The sequence below is a fragment of the Nyctereutes procyonoides genome, unplaced genomic scaffold, assembly GCF_905146905.1.
Source record: "Nyctereutes procyonoides isolate TBG_1078 unplaced genomic scaffold, NYPRO_anot_genome, whole genome shotgun sequence".
Lineage (NCBI taxonomy): Eukaryota > Metazoa > Chordata > Mammalia > Carnivora > Canidae > Nyctereutes > Nyctereutes procyonoides.
Genome location: NW_026575035.1, coordinates 9,174,053 through 9,198,937, shown reverse-complemented (window position 1 = coordinate 9,198,937; position 24,885 = coordinate 9,174,053). Strand labels below are relative to the sequence as shown.

Genomic DNA, 24,885 nt, shown 5'->3' with positions numbered 1-24,885 from the left:
GAGGATCCACATAAATAAAATCAAAAACGAAAGAAGAGAATTAACAACCTACACCATAAAAATAAAGTATAATTAGAGATTGCTATGAAAAATCATATACCAACAAATTGGACAATGTAGAAGAAATGGATAAATTCCTAGAAATATATAATCTAAAAATAATCAGGAATAAATAGAAAATCTGAGCAGACTAATTACTAATAATGAAATTGAATCAGTAATCAAAAATTTCCAACAAACAAAAGTTCAGGACCTGATGGATTTACAGGTGAATTCTATCAAGCATTTATTGTTCCAATTTTAGTTTATGTGCTACTGAAGTGAGTAGTCTATCAAACTTTTTAAAAAAGATTTTATTTATTTATTCATGAGAGACACAAGGAGAGGCAGAGACACAGGCAGAGGGAAAAGCAGACTCCCCACAGGGAGCCTGATATGGGCTTGATGATCCCAGGACTCTGGGATCATGACCTAAGCCAAAGGCAGATGCTCAATCACTGAGCCACCCAGGCATCCCTCTATCAAACATTTAAAGAAAAGTTAATACCTATTCTTCTGAAACTATTCCCAACAGAGAGGAAGAAAAGCTTCCAAATACATTTTATAGGACCAGAATTACCCTGATGCCAAATCCAGGCAAAGACACTATATATCACCTCTGCACCCCTTCACACACACACACACACACACACACACACACACACCCTGCCAAATTACAGGCCAATATTCCTGATGAATAGAAATGTAAAAATATTCAATAAAAATTAGTAAATGGCATTCAATAATACATTAAAAGGATCTTTAATTGGTAAAAGGATTCAACAATACATTAAAATCAAGCATGGTTTATTCTGTGGATGCAAGGAAGCTTCAATATCTGGATATCAATCAAAGTGATGACTGCATTTAACAAAATCAAGGATAAAAATTTTCTCAGTTTGCAAGCTAAAAAAAATGCAGAAAAAGCATTTGAAAAAATTCAACATTCATTCATGATAAAACTCTCAACAAAGTAGAATCCGAGGAACATACCTCCATATAACAAAAGCCATATATAATAAACCCATGGGAAACATCATACTACATGGTGAAAGACTGGGAGCTTTATCTCTAAGCTCAGGAACAAGACAAGATGTCCACTACTCTCCCTCTTATTCAATGTAAAATAATTAGAAGTAAAAGATAAACAAATAGACTAAAATAGAAGTCCTAGCTTCAGCAATGAGACAAGAATAAAAGCCATCTAAATTGGTAAGGAAAAAGTAAATTGTCACTATTTGCAGATGACATGATACTATACACAGAAAACCTTAATGACCCATGCAAAAAACTATTAGAACTCATAATGAAGTAGAAGAAATTAAAAACAAATCCATTTACAATTGCACCAAAAAGGATAACACACCTAGGAATAAACTTAAGGAGATGAGTGAACTGTACTCTGAAAACTATAAAACACTGGTTAAAGAAATTGACGATGATACAAACAAATGAAAAGATATTCCATGCTCATGGCTTCAAAGAATTAATATTTTTAAAATTCCCATAATATCCAAAGCAATCTACAGATTCAGTGCAACCAATATTGGAAAAGCAATAGCATTTTTCGCAGAGCTAGAACATTTAGTACTAGACTTTGTATAGAGCCACAAAAGATCTTGACTAGCCAAAGCAGTCTTGAGAGAGAAGAACAAAGCTGGAGGTATTGCATCTTAGATTTCAAGGTAAACTATAAAAGCTGCAGTAATCAAAATAGCATGGTGCTGGCACCAACACACACACACAGATAAATGGAACAAAACAGCCCAGAAATAAACCCATATGCATATGGTCAATTATTCTACAACAAAGGAGTCAGATAACACAGTAGGGAAAAGGCAATCTCTTCGGTGCCAATAAACGGTGCTGGGGAAATTGAACCATTACGCATAAAAGAATACTTGCTTATACCACACACAAAAAAATAAACTCAAAATGGAACAATGACTTGAATGTGAGACCTGGGGGAAAACATAGGTAGTCATCTCTCTGACATTGGCCTTAGTAACATTTTGCTAGATGAGGTCTCTTCAGGCAAGGGAAACAAAAGCAAAAACTCTTGGGACCACACCAAAATAAAAAGCTTTTTGCATTGCAAAGGGAACAATCAACAAAATGAAAAGGGAACACATGAATGAGAGAAGATATTTGCAAATGATATATCTGATAAGGTGTTATAATATAAAGAACTTAGATAAGCCAACACCAGAAGAACAAATAATTTGATTAAAAAATGGGCAGAGGATATACATTTTTCCAAGAAGATATACAGATGACAATTAGACACATCAAAAGATGCTCAGCACATCACTAATTATGGGGGACATGCAAATGAAAACAATGATCTATTATCTGTTACTATTAGAATGGCTGATATTAAAAAGACAAGAAATAACAAGTCTTGGCGAGAATGTGAAGAAAAAGAAACCCTTAGGCACTGTTGGTGGAAATGTAAATTGGTGCAACCACTGTGGAAAACAGTATGGTGGTTCCTCAAAAAATTTAAAATACAAATTACATATGATCCAGTAATTCCAATACTGAATATTTATCCAAAGAAAACAAAAACACTAACTTAAAAAGATACATGCATCCCTATGTTTACTGCAGCATTATTTCCAATAGTCAGGATGTGGAAATAACTTAAGTGTCCATTGACAGATGAATGGATAAAGAAGATGTGGTGTGTGTATATATATTAAGAAATATGACTCAGCCATAAAAAAGTGAGATCTAACCATTTGTGGCAACATGATGGATCTAGAGGGTGACCTAAGTGCTAAGTGACATAAGTCAGAGAAAGACAAATACCATATGATTTCACTTACATGTGGCATCTAAAGAACAAAACATAAACCTCAAAAAAATTGAAATAGCCCCATCAATTCAGAGAATTTACTGGTGGTTGCCAGAGGTGACAAGGGTAGGCTGGATGAGCAGATGAAGCAGAGTGCGAGGTACATTGGCTTCCAGTTATGGAATGAATAAGTCAAGGTGATCAAAGGTACAGCACAGGGAATATAATCAATGGTATTGTAATAGTGTTGCACGGTGACAGATGGCAGCTACACTTTTAAGGAACACAGTAAAATGTATAGAGTTGTGGAATAGCTGTGCTATACATCTGAACCTAATGTAACAGTGTGTGTCAGCTATATGAAAAAGATCTAATAAATAAATAAATGAAATGGACATCTGTTGATGAAGTCTTTGCCATAATGCGGAATAATGGAGGATTGACATTTTCTCCCTGGTGTTCCCAAGTGATTTATCTTAAGTAGTCACCTGAAGAGTTAAGTACAGTAAGCTTGGTTGTAGAGTCATAAAACAAGGCCACTTTTACTCTAGAACTGAAAATTGCTCTTGGTATGCAGAAGGCTATTACTCCCATTTTGACTTTTTTGTTTTTTTAATCATACAGATGCCCATTATTGTCCCTCAAAGCATGTTGTATTAGGGAAACAGAATTCTGTGATGAAAAAGAAAGCCTGGCAGATTTTGACAACAAAAGACACAGGTCAGAGAAAGATATCCGCAGGTAGATGGCTATTCTCACGTTCTCTGCAGTCTTTCTAGGAATGAAGAGGTGCCTACAGAAAACTCTTTCAAGAGATCTTTCTGAAATAAAGTGTTTCTTTTAAATAAACGGAGGTAATTTTAACTTTTTCCCTTTGATGGGGTGTGTTTTAATGATACGAATTACAGAATTAGATAAAATTACTGAGGAAAGCCCTGGGACTATGTTGGCAAAGAGAACAAAGATGACAGAACAGACTTCAATTGACCATAACGAAATAGGCAACTGGTGGAATGCTTACTGGTTTCATTTCTGAGCTTGAAAAAAGTAACTACCCCAAGCAAAAGAACATGATTTAGAGAGATGAAAGACACCTCTACAGGGAGAAAGAAAGAATGTTCTATTAGATTTTTGAAAAGACTTAGGAAACTGAGAGAGACAAGCTAAAATGGTTAAAATTGATTTAGAAAAACTGTAAAATGTTCTGATCTTTGCAAAAGATTTTAGTGCTCAAACTTGCAGAACTTGACTGGTTCACTATTTTATTCAATAATCTAATATGCTCACAAACTAGAATACCAGTATTTTTAAAATTTTAATCATGACTGCAAACTTAGAAAAGAAACCACTTGAATAGTGCTATCTGCCTCCTGAAAGGAAAAATGCAAATACTGAAGCTAAGAATACTCATTCACAGTCAAAAAATTCAAAGGATGTTCTTCATAGGCAGCTGCCTAATTCTTTTTGGCACAGGTGTGTTTGTTCTGAATAAAAAGAATAACATATCTAAACACTAGAAATCGTTTTAATGGTTCTGCAGAGAGAGCAAATGCATTTAGCTGCATTACTATTCTCAATTCTAACATTAAGCCAAGAATTCCTTTACTTCTTCCATGTTATATTCACCCATGAAGAACATCGAAGAAACCCCCCCTCTGAAAGATTTAGGAAGCAACTTTGCCTGTGCTTGCCTGTGGATGCACAGGCAAACCATCACTTTTGTAAGCACCCTTCTGCCTACCACAAGCTAGAAAGCCACATTTTGGCAACCTTGTCCTGAAACTAAACTTTTTGGTGACTACTAGACGGAGGACGAGAAGCCAAGGGGTCAGATGCACATCTTTGGCCCTGGGCCTCAGGGGCATGAGATGCTGCTCTTCACTTTTACGCTGATGAAATGTGCACATCTATCCTGCTAGCCACTAGGAAGTCCTGTTTAGGAATGGCATGGGGGATTCCAGAGGCTTTTCCGAGGAAGACGACTTGAGTCTGGATTCCCATCAAACATTCTCCTTAACTCTCTGGGGTTGAGTTTGGGGTATTCTAATTTAATCTGGGAAAATTTTCGTTTTAAGAAAACAGCCCAAAGGGCTGAGAGATGTACCTAATGATCATGGTGGTTGCCCACTGGTGAAGTTGGAATGTCAGACCTAGTGGTTATAGGGCAAAGGCAGCTTTGCATCAACCTCTACTGGATCTGAAGTGTATGTGAGTTTCTATCTGCACCAATCCCATGTGGGGAGCATGTAATCCAGGGCACAATATCAATGGGTATGAATTAAATAATCTATTATTTACAAAATTGGGGTCCATTTCTATGTTTTAGTAGAATTCAGAGGCACCGAAGGTGAATTAAGTCATCTTTAGGCTCTATAAGAAGGTTGGCCATCTGTCATGCTTAATGCTGCATATATGATCTGGTGACTTTGGGGGTCACTTCTGGTGTATACTGGAATACTCCAGAAGAGCTGATTTGTTGCATCTCTCATGGAAATATACAGTGATTTCTATGAGTCAGTGTGTGGGGAAAGGAAGGGAAAATAATTCTACTGGTTAACCTCAAAAATTATTTAATGCTCTTCATTTTAAAAAATCTTTAGAGAGTATGACTGTGTGTCTGTGCCAAGATTTAGGGAGTGTGTTAAAAAAAAGTCGAAAACAAAGTCTCAAACTAAGCAAAATAAAAATCCCTACCTCTTGAGCTCACCTTTTACTGCTGAAACAGATGCATCCAAAATTAATAACAATGCTATCATTTGTTGCACATTTTATATGCATCAGGTTCTGTTTTATGGGTTTTACATCTTAACTAAATCTAATCCCAGTGAGCTAGATGCTGTTATAACTGCCATTTGTGGAGAAGGAAAGAGAAAGAGGAGGGATAAATACCTTGTTCCAAGTCACAGAACTGGTAAGCAGTGGAGCTATCATTCAAACCCAGGCTGTCTGCTCCAGATTCCAAGAATCCAACTTCTCCAATTAAAGTGTGAGTGAGTACTATGAGTACTACTCTAACTAAGTGTTAAGGGGAATTGAAAAGGTGGTTACAGGAACTGGATTTTGAAAAATGAGGAAGACAGTGACAGCAGGGCATTGGGGAAAAGAGCATTCCGAGCAGAGGCAATAGCTGCGAGGAAGTGCTGGGCATGGCTGAAGGTGAGGAAGATTGAACAGGTAGGCTGGCACTAGACCGTGAGTGGTCCTCCTCCCCTCCTTTTAAAATGCAGTGAAATACATTAATGGAAAGCTTTTGCTGAGGCAAATGGCACAATTACACTTGCAGGCATGTAGGAGAATAAAAAGGTGTATGACAAACTGGCAGTCAAGGGACCAGAGTTGGATCCATGCCCTTCCTTTCCGAGCATCCCAAGAGGGGTGAGGTGCTGGCCTTGTGAAAATAGAAGGCACTGTGCTCTAGGACAGCAAACAGTTTGGCAAACCAGCTCCTACCAACTGGTCGAGTCTTTCTGAAGTGAGGTTTAGAAGGTTCTTTGGCTGAATGCAGGCTCAGGTAGGTTTTAATCCCTTGGCAATGCCTGCCCTGGGGCAGAATGGGACATGCTCACGTGAGCACAGCAAACGTGTCATCTCTGTTCTGGATGACGGCTGCAGCACTAAACCTTCCTTTCCGCTTTAAAGTCTACGTTCTGTGAAGACCCACCATCCATGACCTGGGAGTCTAGATAGGGCGCTCTTCAAAAAGATCATGTTTATTTAATTCTCCTCCATCCTTTTTTCATTGCTTATGGTTCTGAACACATTTGTAGTTAGTTTCTGAGAAATGGAACTTGTTTACATGATCCAGCTATGAGCATTCTGAAGACTAAAAAATTAAATGGCATGAGATGCACCATCAAGGAACACTGACCTTTTTTGCTCCTTGTTCTTCTTCCACACCATCTCCTATAACGACGTACACCACTTTTCTTCCAAACCTTTGAATTATCCTCTCAAAACAGCTCTCTTTTCCTAATGAATACAAATAAATTACAAAAAATGTAAAGTTCAGGTAACTCAGCACTACAGCGCTTGAACTTTTATATGAAATACTTCCTTTATGCTTCTGATTCAACTCTATCCTATTTGTACAAACTGGAGAAGCGTGCTTTTAGATGCCATTTGGGTAAAATGTGGAACGGCGTAGTAAATTACAAATTGTAAATTATGTAATGGATGACTTGTCCCTTGGAAATTGTCAGCTTTAAATATTTTTTCATTTATTTGAGAGAGAGGAAGAGAGAGCACACAAAAGGAGAAGGGGCAAAGGAAGAGGGAGGCAGACTCCTGGCTGAGCGGGGAGCCGGACTCAGGGCTAGATCCCAGGACCCCGTAATCACAACCCAAGCCCAGGGCAGATGCTTAACTGACTGAGCCACCAGGAAATTGACAATTTTAGTATTCTTTTCCCAAGGGCTCGTTTATTTAAAAGTAGGATCCAGTCAATCACAGTATAGCATTTGGGAAAAATACCATTTTTACAGCAATACTTTCCTTTAAGTACTTTAAGCTGAGACTCAACAAAGGCATACGATTCTGGCAACATACTTGAACTTGATTTTTAAAAATGTTTCATGATCTACCAAACTCTGAAAATAATATCTGATCCATGAAGTCTATTCAGAAGGAAGGTAGAAAAAAAAAATACTAACTGGTTTTGTTATAGCAGGAAAAATCAAACAGTGGAATCCGTTTATTCCTTCATTTTCCAGTTGGGATTCTATTTGAATGAAAACCCCTCCCCTCTCTGCCCCAGCTCTCTGCCAAACCTGATGTGTTTACTTGAAATATTCTGGTAAAACTGTTTCTGAAATAAATGTCAGGTAATTTGGGGTACTATAGAGAGATCGCGCCTGCCCTACCCAGGCATCTAATGTCCAATAAAGCACTTTCCTAAAGGCAAAGCGGGATAAAGGTAACAGAATACCTTTATCTATCTATTATCTTTCCCATGTCAAGACTTCGTTTGGGCTCTCTGGCGGCACATCCCTGCAGTTAATGCAGTCATTGTTGCTCCTTTAGAGAAGAAACTGCTGTTCCAAGTTCCCCGCTGCCAACAGGGTCATTTTAATGGACAATGGGACAGTTTATAGTTTTCAAATGTAAATGGCTGAGCCGAGCCGCATCTCTTTCAAATAAGGATCAGATATACTCACGAACAAATTGCTTGTTTGCTTAAACAAATGTCTGCTTTATATTTGTATTTTGCACTAAAATCTCTGGTTTGCATCTGACAGAACGAAATTCGGGCCAGCCTTATTCAAAGGATGTAATTTCAATGCTTCTTTAGCTGCCCACTAAACTGTGAAATATTAAATCACTTTAAGAAACAAATACAAAGTGTAGTTTTCACTGCAAAAATATACAACCACAGACTTAGATGTCATGAAACTTTTTTTCCCTCCTTAGAGGGAAATGTTTATGTGTTTTTGCCAAGTTTCCCTTTCATGGGAAATGGAAGGTAAACTCAATGTTATTATGTTATTTAAAGGTAAAGCTGTGGTGGACCAAAAAAAAAAAAAATTCTTGCCTATATACTATCTCCTTTAGGCTTCACTATGAATTCTGGGTCACATAGATGTTTTCCATCATAATGATGGAAAAATTGAAGCTGACTATTAGAAGTTAGAGATCCTACATGAAATTTTCATTTTGATGCATCCATTTTATCTAGAAGAACATCGTAACTCTGCCCAACGAGATACTAGTCATCTCCTCAAATGACTGCTGCTTATAAGGAAATTCCTGAGTTTTCTGCATTGACTCCCAAATTATATCTCATCTGATGGCAAAATTAGGAAAACTACAGGAATTTCAAGCTCTATTTTTCTTCTTTTTGAGAGAATCTTAAGCAGGCTCCATGCCCAGCCTGGAGCCAATGTAGGGCTTGATCTCACGACCTAGAGATCATGACTGGAGTCAAAAATCAAGAGTAGCAAGTTTAACTGACTGAATCACTCAGGTGCCCCATTTACTTTTCTTATTAAAAATACCATAGAGGGACAGCCCGGGTGGCTCAGGGGTTTAGCGCTGCCTTCAGCCCAGGGCCTGATCCTGGAGATCGGGGATCAAGTCCCATGTCGGGCTCCCCCCATGGAGCCTGCTTCTCCCTTTGCCTGTATCTCTGCCTCTCTCTCTGTGTCTCTCATGAATAAAATAATAAATAAAATCTTTTAAAAAATTAAAATATAAAAATACCATAGAAAAGTGATTTTTACCTCTGGTTTGAGGTAATTTCTACCACTTTTTTCCCCCTAATTTTTTATTCTGTATTGATAAAAATTTAAGTTCAATATCACAAACAAAATGCCCATTACAGATATCTAATATATACTTGTTAGTATAATTTTGTTATCCCCTTCACTAAAATATTTTTGAAATTATTTAAAATATTTGGGATTAAGGTTCAATGTGCAAGACATGTAATACACTACTTGTTCTTTCCTTCTGGGAAGTTAAGCACTACCCTTTCCATTCTATAGCTTCTTTGGAAATTGTTCTTTCATGTGCCGATAAACGTTTACCATGGACTCCTGTCTACAAAACACATTATGATTCCTCTTTATTGTTATGGATAGCATATAGATCTTACTGCAAACTGTTATTTTTATGGACATGAGAACATATAAAAATTCTGGTTACTTGGGCTAAACCAGGAATTCTATTTGGTACATTCCTTTCTCTAAGTATCTTTTAGCATTCTGTTTTTGGTGCTTCTCAGAAAGCATCATTCTCCAACTCTAGTTATTTCCAATTTGGCAGGGCTATCTGAATATCTCACAGGTTCTTCATCTCAACACTGATAAAATCAAATTCTTATCTTTCCCATCACACCTGATTTTCCCCATTAGTCAATAGCATCATCACTGACACAAGTGTTTAAAAGGAGCCTCTGTATCAGCCTTCTTCCATTTACTCATCCATTTTATTAAACATTTTTTGAGCACCTACTATGTGTTGGGCCCCATAGCTACAATGACAAGCAGCACAGATAGACTCCATTAACAAGGATATTACAGTCTGATAGGGAAGTCAGACGAATAATTATGAAAGTAATTCTTTAGCAATAACTTAGGAAATATACAAGTATAGTTAGATGGAGAATTAGATTCCATTTTTACCCTTTTTTCTTTAGATAGAGGTGAGCAGCCAGAAACAACCTTCTTCCCACCTACTAGGATCCTCATCCCGCTTCTCCAGGACTCACTAAAATAACATCTTATTAGGGTAATAAACAAGGCCATGAATGTCTAGGCCTAAGTCTACTTTTCTAGCTTTCAGCTTTCCATGACCCATGATCACTTACAAGTCCCTTAGCAGGGAACACATTTTAATATCTGTCCATCCGCTCTCACTAGCCCATCTATTTTCTAAACCCTGAGGTATCCTTCTATATCCAGCTCAAATGCCATTTCCTCATTTTAGGCTTCATTGACACATGCCCTCTACCTCCCCCTGGCTGGGAGTGAATGTTTCCTCATTCAAGTGCACATTCAGGCACTTAGTGGTAGAACTTCCTATGGTATGGAAAGGAGTCTGAACCCTGGAAACAGACCTAGTTTGACCCTTACCTTTACCAGCTGTTAACTTGGACAATTAAGTTTCTGAGATTTAGTTTCCACATTTGTAAAATGGAAAGGCTGTGAAGATTGGTTTTAATAGGTAAAATGCTTAGTACAGTTCTGGGCATCTACTGAATATATGATAAATGCTCATTTACATACTTCTTTGTCATATTACAATTATTTAGATGTCTCCTTCTCCCATTAGATGGCAAATTCTGTAAGAACAGGAATCAAGTCTTTTTATCTCACTTTTTATTCTGTCTTAGTTCATATTCTAACCAAATTTCACATTAGTCTTCTTTCACCAACTGTGATTCCTTCTTTTGTGAACTTAAATTTTTTTTGGTATCCCGATAATGAAAATGGGAACTCAACTGTTTATGCATGTTGAATTAAAATAAAGAAAAAAAAAACCACAATAGTTTCAGTGATTATAAAGAAAGCTATTAGAATTGTTTCATTTCTACTTTGTAGATCTCTATACTAGTACTTGTTTTGGCTTATTAAATATTTTTGTTGATGTTATCTAAAGGAAAGAGATTAATCCAGAATTGATGCTCAATTGGCAATAGCTAAAGTACATAGGTCTTAATGTCAGTGAAGTAAAATTTTTTGAATTAATCAGCATGAATTATGATTTATATTTCTCTTCATGTGTAAAGCCAATTCTGACAATAAAATTAAATTCTTCTTCTAGTTTGCTGACACCTAACATTATGAAAAAAGTCTCATTTACTGCCTTTCACTTTTACTAGCCTGAGGGAAAAGAGTCAAGTATAAAATAAAGTAAAATAAAAGCAGCTCACCTATTTTTGTTGCACTGTAAATATTTTCTATCGGAAATACAATTCCTAATCCATATAGCAGGACTTTTGCCAATGCTGGGATAAGCTGAGTAGTTGTTACTAAAATATTCACACAATTCGTCCTATGAGAACAGAAAAAAAGGAAAAAAAGAAGACTGTTGAAAAATGAATCTCCAAAATGAACAAACAGGAGTAAAGGCTGTTTTCCAGCAAAAGCACCATGGAGTGACTTGGGGACAGCCTACCGGGAGTGAATGAGCGTGAGTGCTTTCAGGGCCAGTGTCAACCAGGAGTCTGTTAGGGCTTCAATCTCAGCCCTCAGCTGCAGCCAGGCTTCCCTCTTGGCTGGACCAAGCAGGCCTGTGAATTTAAAAGCACATGAATTCCTTCCTCACCAATGTGTCTATTCAACTTTATAAATAAAAAACATTTAATACTATCCTTAATATCACCCTCAAGCTTTATAGTATATAAAATAATTTTTCACATACGAGCATCCATTTGACACATGTTTATTTAGTACCATAGGAAACATCTCTTGATTTTGCATTCTTAGCATTCCCTTCTCCTGGTTATAGAAGTCATTTCTTCTTTTTAAGGAGTCTGCTCATACCATTCCTCTAATCATGGAGTTTGGATAGAGCCAACCCTCCACTCTGGCTCTCAGGGTAGGTGTATGACTATGGGTTGGCCAGTGCAAGTCAGTCTTGGAACTTTTGCTGAATCTATTGGGGAAAATATTTTTCTATCCAATCAAGGTACTAAACTCATAGAATATAAGCCTGGATCTGTTAATGGTCACATATGCCACTTATGGGAGGGGCTGACCTAGAATGACTCCTACCCAAAGGAAAGCATAGGCAAGAGATCTCAGATGTCATCTTTTGAGTATGTGGATTTAGTCAATGCTAGAAACCAACACACCCCTAAACTTTTAGTTATAAGTCAACATATTCCCTTGTATGCTAAAGCCATTTTGAAACACAGTTGAATGAGCTTTACAATCCATCTCAATTGATTTGGCCAAAGGTTATTAATCCTACACCTCCTTGGTAGGACAAATGAACATCAGAAAGGTCAAGAAACTTACTCCAGGTCACACACACTATGAAGTAATGGAGCCAGGAGCAGATTAGACTAGCCAGGGTGGCTGGCTCAAGTCTCACATTCCTATCACTAAATCATAGCAGAATAATCACTGGTTAGATGAAACCACTCTAAAAAAGCTATTAGATCCCAAAAATGTGTGATGTGAAAGTGTGTGGTACTTTGAGAATTTTAGTTAGACTATCTTAATAATCCAATAGGATATTGGTAAGAGTTACTTGCCTCCAACATTATTTTTGTAGGTATTGTAGATCTCTTTTACTCGTCTGTAGCGGAAAGCCAATTTTCTCATCCAGTCTACACCACCCCGCACACCGGTTGCCAAGCATAAATTAGCACTGGTTGCTGCAGCAGGAAAGCCATCTGTTCCAAAGTTATATGTGCTATTTAGATGCAAGAAAAACCCAAAGTTAACCAAACAGAAAGTTCATCTTAATTAGCTGAGCAATTAGACTTATAAAATGGAGTGAGTCACTTCATATTTCAACATGCTCACCTTAGGTCTTGCCCATTATCATCGGAAGACACATCATCTATATGAACTTGGTCACATTCCTAAAATGCAATTAAAGTGATACATGTTCATTTTCGATAAGTATCTTCATTTTTTTTTTTTTTTTTGGAAAAAACCACACACAGCTGCTTGATATTTTTACCTACTTCAAGTCCTCTTTGAACATAAAAAAATGAACAATACCATTAAGGACTACTGTTATTCAGCTTCAGAAAACACATTTTTGCATTTAGAAAGGAAAGTGATTGAAAACAATTAGCATATGTGTTCCATAAACCTCAGGTACCTGAAGACATCATGCTGCTCAGAGCTGATTCAGTCAATGCCTAAAGCATAACTGGAACCAGACATTTCAGTAAATGTAACATGCTAGAAAAATTAAACCTGATGCTAACTGCCAATGAAATTATGACCTCTGATTGCTGTTGAGCCACACACCAACAGAGCCTGAGGCCAGTGTGCTGAGGAGCCCAGACGAAAAAATCTGTTACTGGTTTGCCATTGATTTCAGAGATGTGAGTTTTAGTGTGTGTGTGTGTGTGTGTGTGTGTGTGTGTGTTGTAGGAGGAGGAGGAGGAAGAAAGCACAAGAGACTTCAAAACCCAAATAAAAACAATCAAACCATGTGGTGTTTTTTTTTTTTAAATGGTTCACTATTATATATTCCTTTTAAGTGTTGGATTTATGGATTTATTGTAGAATAATGTTATGTGAACAGGCCTGATTTTTAAATCCCAAACCATGTGTAAATGGTTTAGAATAGGAGGCTGTGATTTGGGGCTAAAGCTCTACTGGACTGATCTGATGTTTATGCACCTGCTTGCATATGAGCACCCCTACATCTCACTGCTATATCCCCAGCCCCTAGCATAGCTGTGTGAGAAACAGTCAGTAAACATTTGTTGAACAAATGACAGCACACTAATCTGGAGACACACGACAGGGTCTCCCACCCAGAGACAAGGCAACCACACTTGGTGTGCTTTAATATTTCTGTCGTGATCCTTTGCAGTCAGACTCCAAATACCCCAGAAGCCTTTATCATATTTTTTTTTCTTATCATACTTATTTTTGTTAAAAGTCTTAGTTTAAAAATGTTAGAAGATTTCCAGGTCCGTGTCGTGTCCTGCATTTTAAAAGGTTCTTTTGACTAAAGCACTGGTTATATTTCCTACTTAAGTTTGTAAAATCTAGCCTATCCCTGTAATGTTCAACATACAATTTGTAACAAAGATGACAGACATAAAGTGCCACAGTAATACAAGGTGTATTTTTATGTCCCCAGTTCCTTCTGAACAAATTCTTTTCTCTCCACGGATTTGTGAGGAAGGGAGCAGGAGATAGAAAAGGAAAGAAACTCAAACCAGCTGTTGCTTAACAGAATTAAAATCGTGACCCCCCAACCTCTTCTCTAAAGCATCTACTTTCCAGGCAACTGCCTCCCAGCAAGCAGCAAGTTCCAAGGAGGAAAAGACTTTGACCTTGTAACCCTCCCCTGCTCTCCCCAGGTCTATAACCTCAGATAAGAAAAGAGGAAAAAGCGAGTGAGGAGGCCGCACATGTGGACTGTGAATTCAACATTTTAAAAACAGGTCATTCCTGGAAAACATGTTTGGGGACTTCTCAGAGTTATTAACTTAATTATATTTCAGAAGATGAATGATAGTTTTCTCAACAAGGCACTCATTCCGGGTTTAAAGTGCGATCCAACCACGAGTGTAGACGTTTCTGCCATTTTTCTAGCCAGAAATACATTTTTTTTATGTTGTTGGCAAGCAACTCCTTTAGGGTGCGTGGTGAGTGTACAAAAGAGAGGAAAAAAACCAAGACAAACCAAAAAAGCGTCCCCCCCAACCAAAGAAAAAGAAACCCAAACCAGAAACACCCAAAATGCCAGAGGGCCACAATGGAAGCTTTTTCACTTTTGGGAGAAACAGGAGGTGAAAGGTGAGGAAGTACAGGAGGAAAAGCTACATTTAAAAGGGTTTATTTATTTTATTTTATTTATTTTAAGTTTTTTTTTTTTAAATAAGAGGGTTTTTCTTTTTCTTTTTTTTTTTTTTTTTACTTTTAACCTACTTACATGATTTAAAAAAAAATGTTTTATTGGAGTTCAGTTTGCCAACATTTAGTATAACACCCAGTGCTCATCCTGCCAAGTGCCCCTCTCAGTGCCCATCACCCAGTCACCCCAACCCCCCCTCCCCAGCCCACCTCCCTTTCCACTACCCCTTGTTCATTTCCCAGAGTTAGGTGTAAGAGGGTTTAATTCAAGGAATCAAACCAAAACTGACTCGAAGTTAGTTAACTCTAAGGGTGGAGAGAATTCCTTAGAAAGGCGGGGTGTTAAGAGGCTTTTCTTAAATGAATGCAGTTGTAAATCTCCATGACTGACGGAGAAGCCAGTTATCTTCCAATGACTGTTAATGACTCCATTGTCACTATTGTTCCCCCATATCCTGTATTTGTTTTCTCCCGGGGAGCTTTATCGGAGCTTTATTGTTCCCAGGGCTCAAGCCCTCATTTGAAGCCCAGTTCAGTATCTCGGTGAGCTCTAATTGAGTAGCAACAGCTTCCCGGCTCCTACTGCAAGACATCAAACTCACTTCACAGCGCTGTGATCAACTCTGGTGTGGTGGCAACAAAGAAATCTTCATTCTCTATCAGGAGAGTTTTTTTTTTTTTTTTTGGTAGAATGATTTCAACAAAAATAAATGCAAACATATCAGGAGCATTTTGTAAAGGGCCTACCTAGCGCCCCAGGAATAAAAAGAAATCATTAAAATGACCATGGAAAATATGTTTTCAGAATTGTTCATTGCACTTAACGGTAGAAAAATACTATACAGCACAAACTTCTTATCCACAAGATACATAGTAAAGATTCATTAACTGAGTCTTGGTATAAGCTTTTTTACATCGTGGTAGAAATGTCTCGGGAAAAGCTCTGTATGTCTTGACTTTGGTGAAAAACTATAATATTGTAATATCTTGATGTTTACCTATTAAAATTCTTAATTCCTAAAGGAATGGAGAATATTAAAATACAGAACTATCTTGATATGTGTGGAATGTGTAAACCTAAGTGCATCTACTCTCAAAAACTGTAGTTTCCCTGTATCCTGACATTAGAAATTTTCTCTATTGGGGTGAGACTTTCCTTCTCTCCCTTTTCTTTGGAAGCCATCTAACTTTTTTACTTGTCTTCTTAAAAGCCTAATTTTATGTTTTCATTTTTGCTTTCTGCACTTAGCTGTTTTTTAGGTTTTTTTTCTGAGATTTTATTTATTCATGAGACACACGCAGAGAGAGAGGCAGAGACACAGGCAGAGGAAGAAGCAGGCTCCCTGCAGGGAGCCGTTGTGGGAATCCATCCCGGGACCCCAGGATCACGCCCTGAGGCCCTGAGCCAAAGGCAGTCGCTCAATCGCTGAGCCACCCAGGCGTCCCTGTTTTTTAGTTTTTAAGTTTGTTTTCAACTCAGAGAATTAGATAACTGAAGGAGGGAGCAGGAGCTCTGGACCCACTGAAACAACACAGCAAAATTTAAAGTCTACTGGAAGAATCTGTAAACACAGAAAACACAGAAAAACAAGCTTCCTATATTTCTAGGTACCAAGAGATACTCCTGAAAACCTTATCTTGCTGCTTCATACAGAATGCAGAGCATATAGAATGTCATGGGAAAATGAAGTCTTTATTCCAGAATGACGGAATGTGCTGAAAATGTATTTTTTAAAAAAGAATTGAGCCTCGGTGTCCATTGAAAGATGAATGGATAAAGAAGATGTGGTTTTTGTATACAATGGAATATTACTCAGCCATTAGAAATGATAAACACCCACCATTTGCTTCGACATGGGTGGAACTGGAGGGTATTATGCTGAGTGAAATAAGTCAATTGGAGAAGGACAAACATTATATGGTCTCATTCATTTGGGGAATATAAAAAATAGTGAAAGGGAATAAAGGGGAAAGGAGAAAAAATAAGTGGGAAATATCAGAAAGGGAGAGAGAACATGAGAGACTCTTAACTCTGGGAAACGAACTAGGGGTGGTGGAAGGAGAGGTGGGAGGGGGGTGGGGGTGACTGGGTGACAGGCACTGAGGTGGGCACTGATGGGATGATCACTGGGTGTTATTCTATATGTTGGCAAATTGAACACAAATAACAAATAAATTTATAAAAAAAGAAAAAAAAAAGAATTGAGGGCAGCCCCAGTGGCGCAGCGGTTTAGTGCCGGCTTCAGCCCAGGGCGTGATCCTGGAGACCCTGGATGGAGTCTCATGTCGGGCTCCTTGCATGGAGTCTGCTTCTCTCTCTCTCTCTCTCTCTCTCTCTCTCTCTCTCTCTCTCCGTGTCCGTCATGAATAAATAAATAAAATCTTTTAAAAAATAAAAATAAAAAAATAAAGATTTGAGAGAGAGAGAAAGTGCATGCATGTGCACACAAGTGTGTGTGTGGGAGAACAGAGGGAGAGAGAGAAGCAGACTCCCTGCTGAGCAGGGAGCTGGATTGCTAGACTCCATCCCAGGAAACTGGGATCATGACCTGAGCTGAAGGCAGATGCTTAATGGACTGAGCTGCCCAGGAGTCCCTGAAAATATATTTTTGAAATAAACTGCCAAAAAGTCTGTGATAGGGTTTTAAGGCACTGAAGTCATTGCTGAGACCAAGATTGCCTAGCACTCCCAAGTCTCAGCTACTATTGCCAGGTCAGCCAGTTTGATTTTATGCATTAATCTGTCCTGTTAAGGTTGGCAACCCCCCAATTGTGTTTGGGGATCTGGCTTAGGACCTCATTTGGGGAGGAGGTATCGATTCTCATGACTCCTGGTAGATTCCGCACTCAACACCCATCTGAGTTGGTTAATGGGTGCCTTAGCTTAGAAAGGTGATCATTTATTCATTCATCATCATAATGTATCCTATTATTTATATTAAGGGGTTATTATGTTCTAGATGCTAAGGACACAACATTAACAGGCAAAACTCCTTACCATCTTGGAACTAACATTCTAGGCGGGGAGTTGCCCAAACAAGAAAATATGCAAAATGTATAATATGTTAGATGCTGATGACTGCTAAGGAGAAAAAATACAGCAGGCAAGAGAATGATGCAATGCTGTGTGAGGTCCAGCGAATGGCCCTATAGGCCATGGAAAGAACATGTTCAAAGGCCCTGAGGCAGGAGAACCCTGGTGCGCTGGGGGAGATGAGGCAGGAGGGAGGCACAAGGAAATGAGGCAGGAGAGTTACAAATGCTAGCAGGTGATGGCACGGAGCTAGCTTTGAAAGTAGCATCCAGTTATGAGTCCCTGCCCTCAAGGTACGTACAGTTTAGGAGGAAAAACAGAAGTTAATTAACTCCACCTGTGATAAATTACAATGGTAATAAATGCTGCAAAACTGCAGTGAACGGCTGAATTCTAATTAGACTAAAAGAACTGCCAAGGTCTAAAAAACTTAGACTGTATTTTGCTAGATCAGGGAGGGACAGCAGGGCCCACCACTTATCCTCGTTGCTTTTGTGATTAAAGCAATCAAGAGATAAATGGAAGACTCACTAGAGATGGTTCAGTCACTGAAGCTGTGGTAACAGAAACAAAACATAACTTTTTGATCCCAGACTGTGGATGCCAGACCTCTACTTGTGCATGGTGGTGAGGGAGGCGGGGGGGAAGGTGGCACTTACTGAGCAAGATGTTCTCTCTAGGAAATATCCCAGACATGCACGGAACTCTGCGGGGTTAGCAAGCAGGTTCCCATAAGGGAAGGTTAATGGAGATAGTTTCTGTTACCCTCTCAATTATAAACATGAGAACTGCTACGGGAACTGGCAAGGGATCAAAAGAGAAAAGAGTTATTTTTTGATAATGGCTTTTCAGAGGGAAATCAGAATCAGCAACATTTTCGCATACAGGCTCTGTAACCCGTCAATAGTAGAGGAATATATAATTAACATCTTTATTTAACCAATTTTCATAAACACCCACATAGCACAAGTTCTCAGAAAGAGAGCCAGTGCTAGGCAAAGCTGTGATTCTCCTTCACTAGGAATATTTTATAATTAATTACCGAACTTAGATTATTGCTAAAGCAACCTGAGGTTGGCCTCTCTCTTTTCAGATGTCCTAAAGTGCCAGGGATACAAGAGCTGTTGACATCTGATTAAATTACCTATTTTGATGCTTCATATCCCTTCTCCACAGGGGTGGCAAACTACTTCAATAAGTCATTTCTTATTATTTCTGTGGAGTTCTTGTGGAGGCAGGCACACGGCTTCTCTCCCTCACAGACATTCCTCCTTCTTGTCGAGCTGAATTAGTGTTACTAATGTCGGGTGAGAGTGGACTAGTATTTAATGGTGTAACCCACTTCACAGATACAAAACATGAAGACTCAGAAAAGTTAAATATCGTTAAGTGCCGGGACACTATACTTTTGACTCCCAACTCATTGCCTCTTCCCACACCAATTGCACACGATGCCAACAACTGCTGTCATCTGGATTGTTTGTGGCTTATCAGTTGTTTGGGGCTCAGGAGACTTCAGCTACAAAACGTATCCACGCCTTCACTTGCCCCACTCCTCCTATGCCCAGCATCTGTCCCCACGGCCCCCTCTCCCAGCCTGGAGCTTGGATGGGAGTCCTCTGTCCTACGGGACAAGCCCCAGCCCTTCATCACACCAGTGGGCCTTCCAGTGACTGGCACTTCAGAGGGAAATCGGCCTGGAAAGAGAGACACTGTGGTAACTAGGCCTTTGCCAGGGGTAGAGGGTACAGAGCACGACTGTAGGTGGTGAAAGCACGGGTGTCAGCATGACTTTGACAGTGTCCTAAGTAGGCGGCTGGAGGCCCGGGGAGAGGGCTCTGGCCAGTCAGGGTGGAGGGGGTGAGTGCAGGCAGATGGCAACAGTCAGAGGCGCACAGTGTTGAGCCTACAGGTGCCAACCTGTGACCTCTGTTCTACATGACGGGCTCCCACCACCATCTTGCAGCTAAACACCACAAACCAAATGACCAGAGTTTACCCTCGCCTGGCTTCCCTTTCTGTCCCACGGCCTAGGCTTTACAGAGGAGTAAAATAAATAAAATCAGTAAGCTTTAGTTACTACTGGCCCTCTGCTCGCAGACATCTAAGCATTTGTGGGGCTAGATTATAAAATGCTCGCAGGGATGGCTGGGGAAAACTGCCAACACATGAAGCAGCTAAATACCAGTCCCGGTGTTGGGAGTATGAAGAAAGCCACATGGGGTACGAGCTCACAGCCGTGCGGCAAAGGCACATTCCCCTTCAGAACTCTGGTTGCACTGTTATTCTGCCTTTTTGGTCCCTTCTGTCATTATTTTTGGCACTGCGACTCAAGCTGACCTTTTTCTGATCCGTCATCATCTCTGGCCTTCCAGGGCTGGGCCACAGACATGTTCTTTTGGACCAAGCCCCAGGAATAACTCAGATTCTGTACAGGGGCTCATATGCAAAATATTAAGTTATGGCAGTATTTTTCTGCAAATATTTATTCTGCTTTGATACCGTAGTGGTTGTACTTTTCCTCCAAGCCTTTCACTTGTGCCATAATTATGTAAAAAAACACCCCACCATTCAGGTTAGTTTAGGAAAATTAATGAAGAGAATTAAGACTGTTACAATGGGTCTTGTTATCTATGCCAAGCTCAGTGATGTAATAGCCAGCACGCTGGGGCACACTATACCTCTGAACACGACACTAGAAACATAAACTCCAAGTAAACCCAAAGTCTTTGAATAAACAGAGACTCTAAGAAGACTCTGAGGCAGGCTGCGTGAAAGGGAACAATGTAAAAACGTTACAAACACGTCTTTGGAGAAGCGGAGTTACACAAGCCCAAATTCTGCTGACCGAGGCTACATTTGCCCCATTTTCCAAATTTACCATGAGAAAATTAACACCATACTGCCAACTAATTGTTTCAATACCTTCCTTTACAAAGTAGAAATGAAAGGAAAAAGAGGGTCACCAGAGAAAGAGCTATTTTCATTGTGTCTGTACATCAGCGTGCCTATTGAGACCAGCTGGAGTTGGCCAAGGCAGAGGAAACAATTGCTGGGTCCTCTGTCCCCTCCTATCTGTCATCAAGCAATTACATCCACTGCTCCCACCTCCCCACTGAACAATATAGATACTCTATATATACCTCAGACATCTACAAGTTACTAGAAAGTTTTCCTCTTATTTCCAAACACACACACAAAAAGTTTAATTATATGAAGTACAGAAGTATTTCCAGTACCTTAGAGACACACAAATTGTCCGAACGCTTTATTTTGACAAGCAATCAGCAGTGCTTTAAAAAGAAAAAGGAATGGCGAGACATCCCCCTGTGGATCGGCCCACACTACCCTCCTTCTCGCAGAAAGTCTAAATTGCACAGATGGCATTACAGGGTGACCAGTATTTGAGTGACAGAAGTTTTAAGGGAGTGATTTCCATAGTGGCTTTTGGAAATAACTCCTGACTCCCTAGATATTTTTATAACTTCTTTGGGGAAAATAGGGTAAAATGGATCATCCCTAGCGGTGCTCTGTGATTCAGAAGTTCAGAGGGGAGGGATGGTCCAGAAACAAGCCGACTGATGGAAGAGATGTGAAGAACGCTGCTTCTAATTCACTGACAATTAGATTGAGTATGTTGGTCTCTGTGGGTAAGAAATCCTGCCCAGGAGTTAGTCAATTTGCAGAAGCCAGGTTTTTACTTGCACATTTCTTTCTGAAGAAAGGAGACTGTCCAATCAGTGTACGGTGTTTTCATACTTACTGATGTGGATTAATAGGACTGCAATGTGCTTTCTAAAGGTGTGTCAAAGCCCTCACTGCACTTTCCAGTAGATGTAATAAAAAGCTTCAGCACTGCTGTGCCCTTGTGCCTACCATTGAGGACTGGATGCGAGGCCACAGCAGGGCCAAGTGGCAATGGGGTGTGCCTTTCGCAGCCCCTCGGTCCCATGCCCAGGCTGGCTAGGACCTGTCATACCTGTCTGGGGTACACCTCGTGATCTTCCTCTTTGCTTTGCTTTCCCACCACAATGCTTTCTTTCAAAAGAAAAGGGTGCAGATGACCCATGGCTAAGGCACTGGAGTTTTTTGAAATCGGCCTCATTCTGTTTGACAATTTGGGGAAATGCAAGTTAAGGAATTAGAACATACCTGGACAAATTGATCTTCGAATTCTCACTCTAGACTATGCGCTCAGCATAGCATAGGCACCGATGGGTACAATAAGTCAATATCTATCTATCTCTGCTTGGACAGGAATAGGAGGACACAACCAGAGCAGCCAAATGGGGTAAAGAGACTAAATTTCAAACCTCAGAAGCTAATAAGAGGCATTCTAACATCTATTTTTGAGATGTGGTCATAAGGCACAACTTGTAGACACATATACTGCTTTTATTACTGTGTCTTACTTACAAAAACCATATTTTAATATATGTTACTATATCTTATTGAGGTTATCAGAATGAGAGATTTTACATGAATTATGTTTACATATGCGAGGAGACCTAGGTACTTGTACTGGAAACTCAAGATTTGAGTTACAGCAATTTCAACAAAGGTAAGAGGATATTACTGATTTCAGTCTGATTCTGTTTAGATGAATATTCATAAAATATTTAGAGAATAAAATTGTTAGTGAAAGTATCTGAAGATGGCATTTTATTTTAAAGATTGATTGACTGATGAGAGAGAGAGAGAGAGAGAGAGAGAGAGAGAGAGAGAGAGGCAGAGACACAGGCAGAGGGAGAAGCAGGCTCCATGTCGAGAGTCCGACGTGGGACTGGATCCCGGGACTCCAGGATCGTGCCCTGGGCCAAAGGCAGGCGCCAAACCGCTGAGCCACCCAGGGATCCCTGAAGATGGCATTTTAAAGCAAAAGATAAACTAAAGTGCATGCTTAAGCTGTGTCTTTATATACATAGTTATGATAAATATTTCAGATCACTACATAAAAATGCATAGGATTCTCAAGCTTACTGTTAATAATAAAGAATAAAGTTTTAAAAATTGTTAATATATTTTATATTCACTTCTTTAAAAATGTGCTCATTACAAATAAGATGTCATCATTATACTACTTCAACACATCGCTCTAAGAATCCCAAAGGAACAACATGAAGAGAGTTCCTTCTTAGTAAGTACAGTGCTAATAAATACTATATGTCAGCTTCACTCTGCTTGGAGTTCCTTCTTTCTCACCATGAATACCTTCTTTACCACACGATTATATTAAATATATTTGTCTTTATTCACACTCTCAACGTTAGGATGAAAAAAAGAAAGGCTTGCCAATGCAAGTCAGAATTGAAAATAAACTTTTTAAAAATAAAATGGGCTTATTCAAAATTGCTTAACACTGAATTAGTGGGTTCATTTAGTTGATAATTTTGGCATATATTACGTGTGATCTAATGATATCAACATACAGTTTATTTCTTTTTCTTCATTTAATTTTCAGTTTGCCAACATACAGTATAACACCCAGTGCTCAACACACCATGTGCACCCCTTAATGCCCATCACCCAGTTACCCTGCCTCCCCACTCCCCTCCCCTCCAGCAACCCAGTTTGTTTCCCAGGATTAATTTCTTTACTTTTTTAAAAGTTAAAAATACAGTGAGCACTTCCTATCTAATGCTACAAGATCCATCTTTTATTAAGTTATATTCAGGGCATTCTCTACCCCTACCACATAGTATTATACACAAGAGGCGTAGACCCAAATATACAGCTTCATTTATAATTCAGCTAATATCAGAAGATATGACATTTAACAAATTTGTGTAGGAGCCAGTGAAAACGTTGTAGACCTTCAAACAGAATAGGGAAATGTGTGTTTACTAATGTATCAAGCTGCATTATGCAATTTTATCCTAAAAATACCATACATAGATTTAATTGTATCACATGATTTTTCACGTATTAAAAATGCAAGGCAGACTTAATGTAAAAAATATTTCAGAACTTAAAAAAAGAAAATAGCATGAAGGTAATATACATGTGATCCTTTTGAATGGTGAGTCAGAACTACTCTTAAGAATAAGCCTTTGAGGGGATCCCTGGGTGGCTCAGCAGTTTAGCGCCTGCCTTCGGCCCAGGGCATGATCCTGGAGTCCTGGGATCGAGTCCCAAGTCGGGCTCCCTGCATGGAGTCTGCTTCTCCCTCCTCCTGTGTCTCTGCCTTTCTCTATGTCTATCATAAATAAATAAATAAATCTTTAAAAAAATAAGCCTTTGATTTACTGCTGAACTGATTTCTCAACGTTCAATGGGTTTGCTCATCATTTGGCAAACATAATTTGTCATTGGCAAAAGTGTTCTTTGTAACTCCTGTTGCCTTTCTTTTCGATTTATTATTCCTGCTGAGAGTATCTACTGAAGAAGAATTTTTCATAGTGACACCAGCTCTCATCTTACTGTGAATAATCACATTCTCATGAAAATCATTCTTTTTATTGCAAACTTGCTGCCAGAAGCATGGAAAAATACTCCAACTAGGAGCCCTTTTATCCTTTTCTGCAATCACTTTCCTGTAGCTCTCACTGCCATTTTTTTTTTTTGAAAATGAATCCTATACCAATTTATTCACAAAGCTTTTAAATAGAAGTTTTAATTTACACAGGATATTTCTGTTGTGATCACATAGAAAACAAGAAACTAAAGATGTAATAGTAAGGAGGTCATGTTTTAAGAGTTTTTTTTTTCCCTGAAGCAATTTTTACTCTGAAATCAAATATTTGCAACAAATATTAGTTCCAGTTTATCGCTATTCCATGCCTATCAATTTGTCTTTAACTGCAAACCACACAATACAATTTTTAAAGAGATATTTGAAATTAATTGGCTTTTTAAGTGATTGTTTTTTGCAAGGGTGGGGAGTGAAACTTGAAAGTTTAAAAGAGCTCAGTTTATTAACTTACAAAGCCAGATAATTTTATAATAGTAAAAATATCCTCTATTTTATATAAAAGAATATGTAGCACAGAATAACATCCTTAGTTAATAAGTTGATAAAAATT

General features: G+C 38.9%; 1 protein-coding gene across 4 annotated transcripts in view; it reads right to left on the bottom strand.

Annotated features, from left to right (window-relative positions):
- Positions 1–24,885, bottom strand: part of EYA1 (EYA transcriptional coactivator and phosphatase 1) — a 169,491-nt gene that overhangs the window by 10,289 nt on the left and 134,317 nt on the right. For all 4 annotated transcript variants that reach the window (XM_055318297.1, XM_055318298.1, XM_055318299.1 and 1 more), the window contains exons 13-17: positions 12,808–12,866; positions 12,534–12,694; positions 11,450–11,564; positions 11,205–11,326; positions 6,705–6,805 (exon numbers count right to left, since the gene is read on the bottom strand). In XM_055318297.1, coding sequence (XP_055174272.1) covers positions 6,705–6,805; positions 11,205–11,326; positions 11,450–11,564; positions 12,534–12,694; positions 12,808–12,866 — 558 coding nt within the window. The remainder of the gene's footprint in view (positions 1–6,704; positions 6,806–11,204; positions 11,327–11,449; positions 11,565–12,533; positions 12,695–12,807; positions 12,867–24,885) is intronic.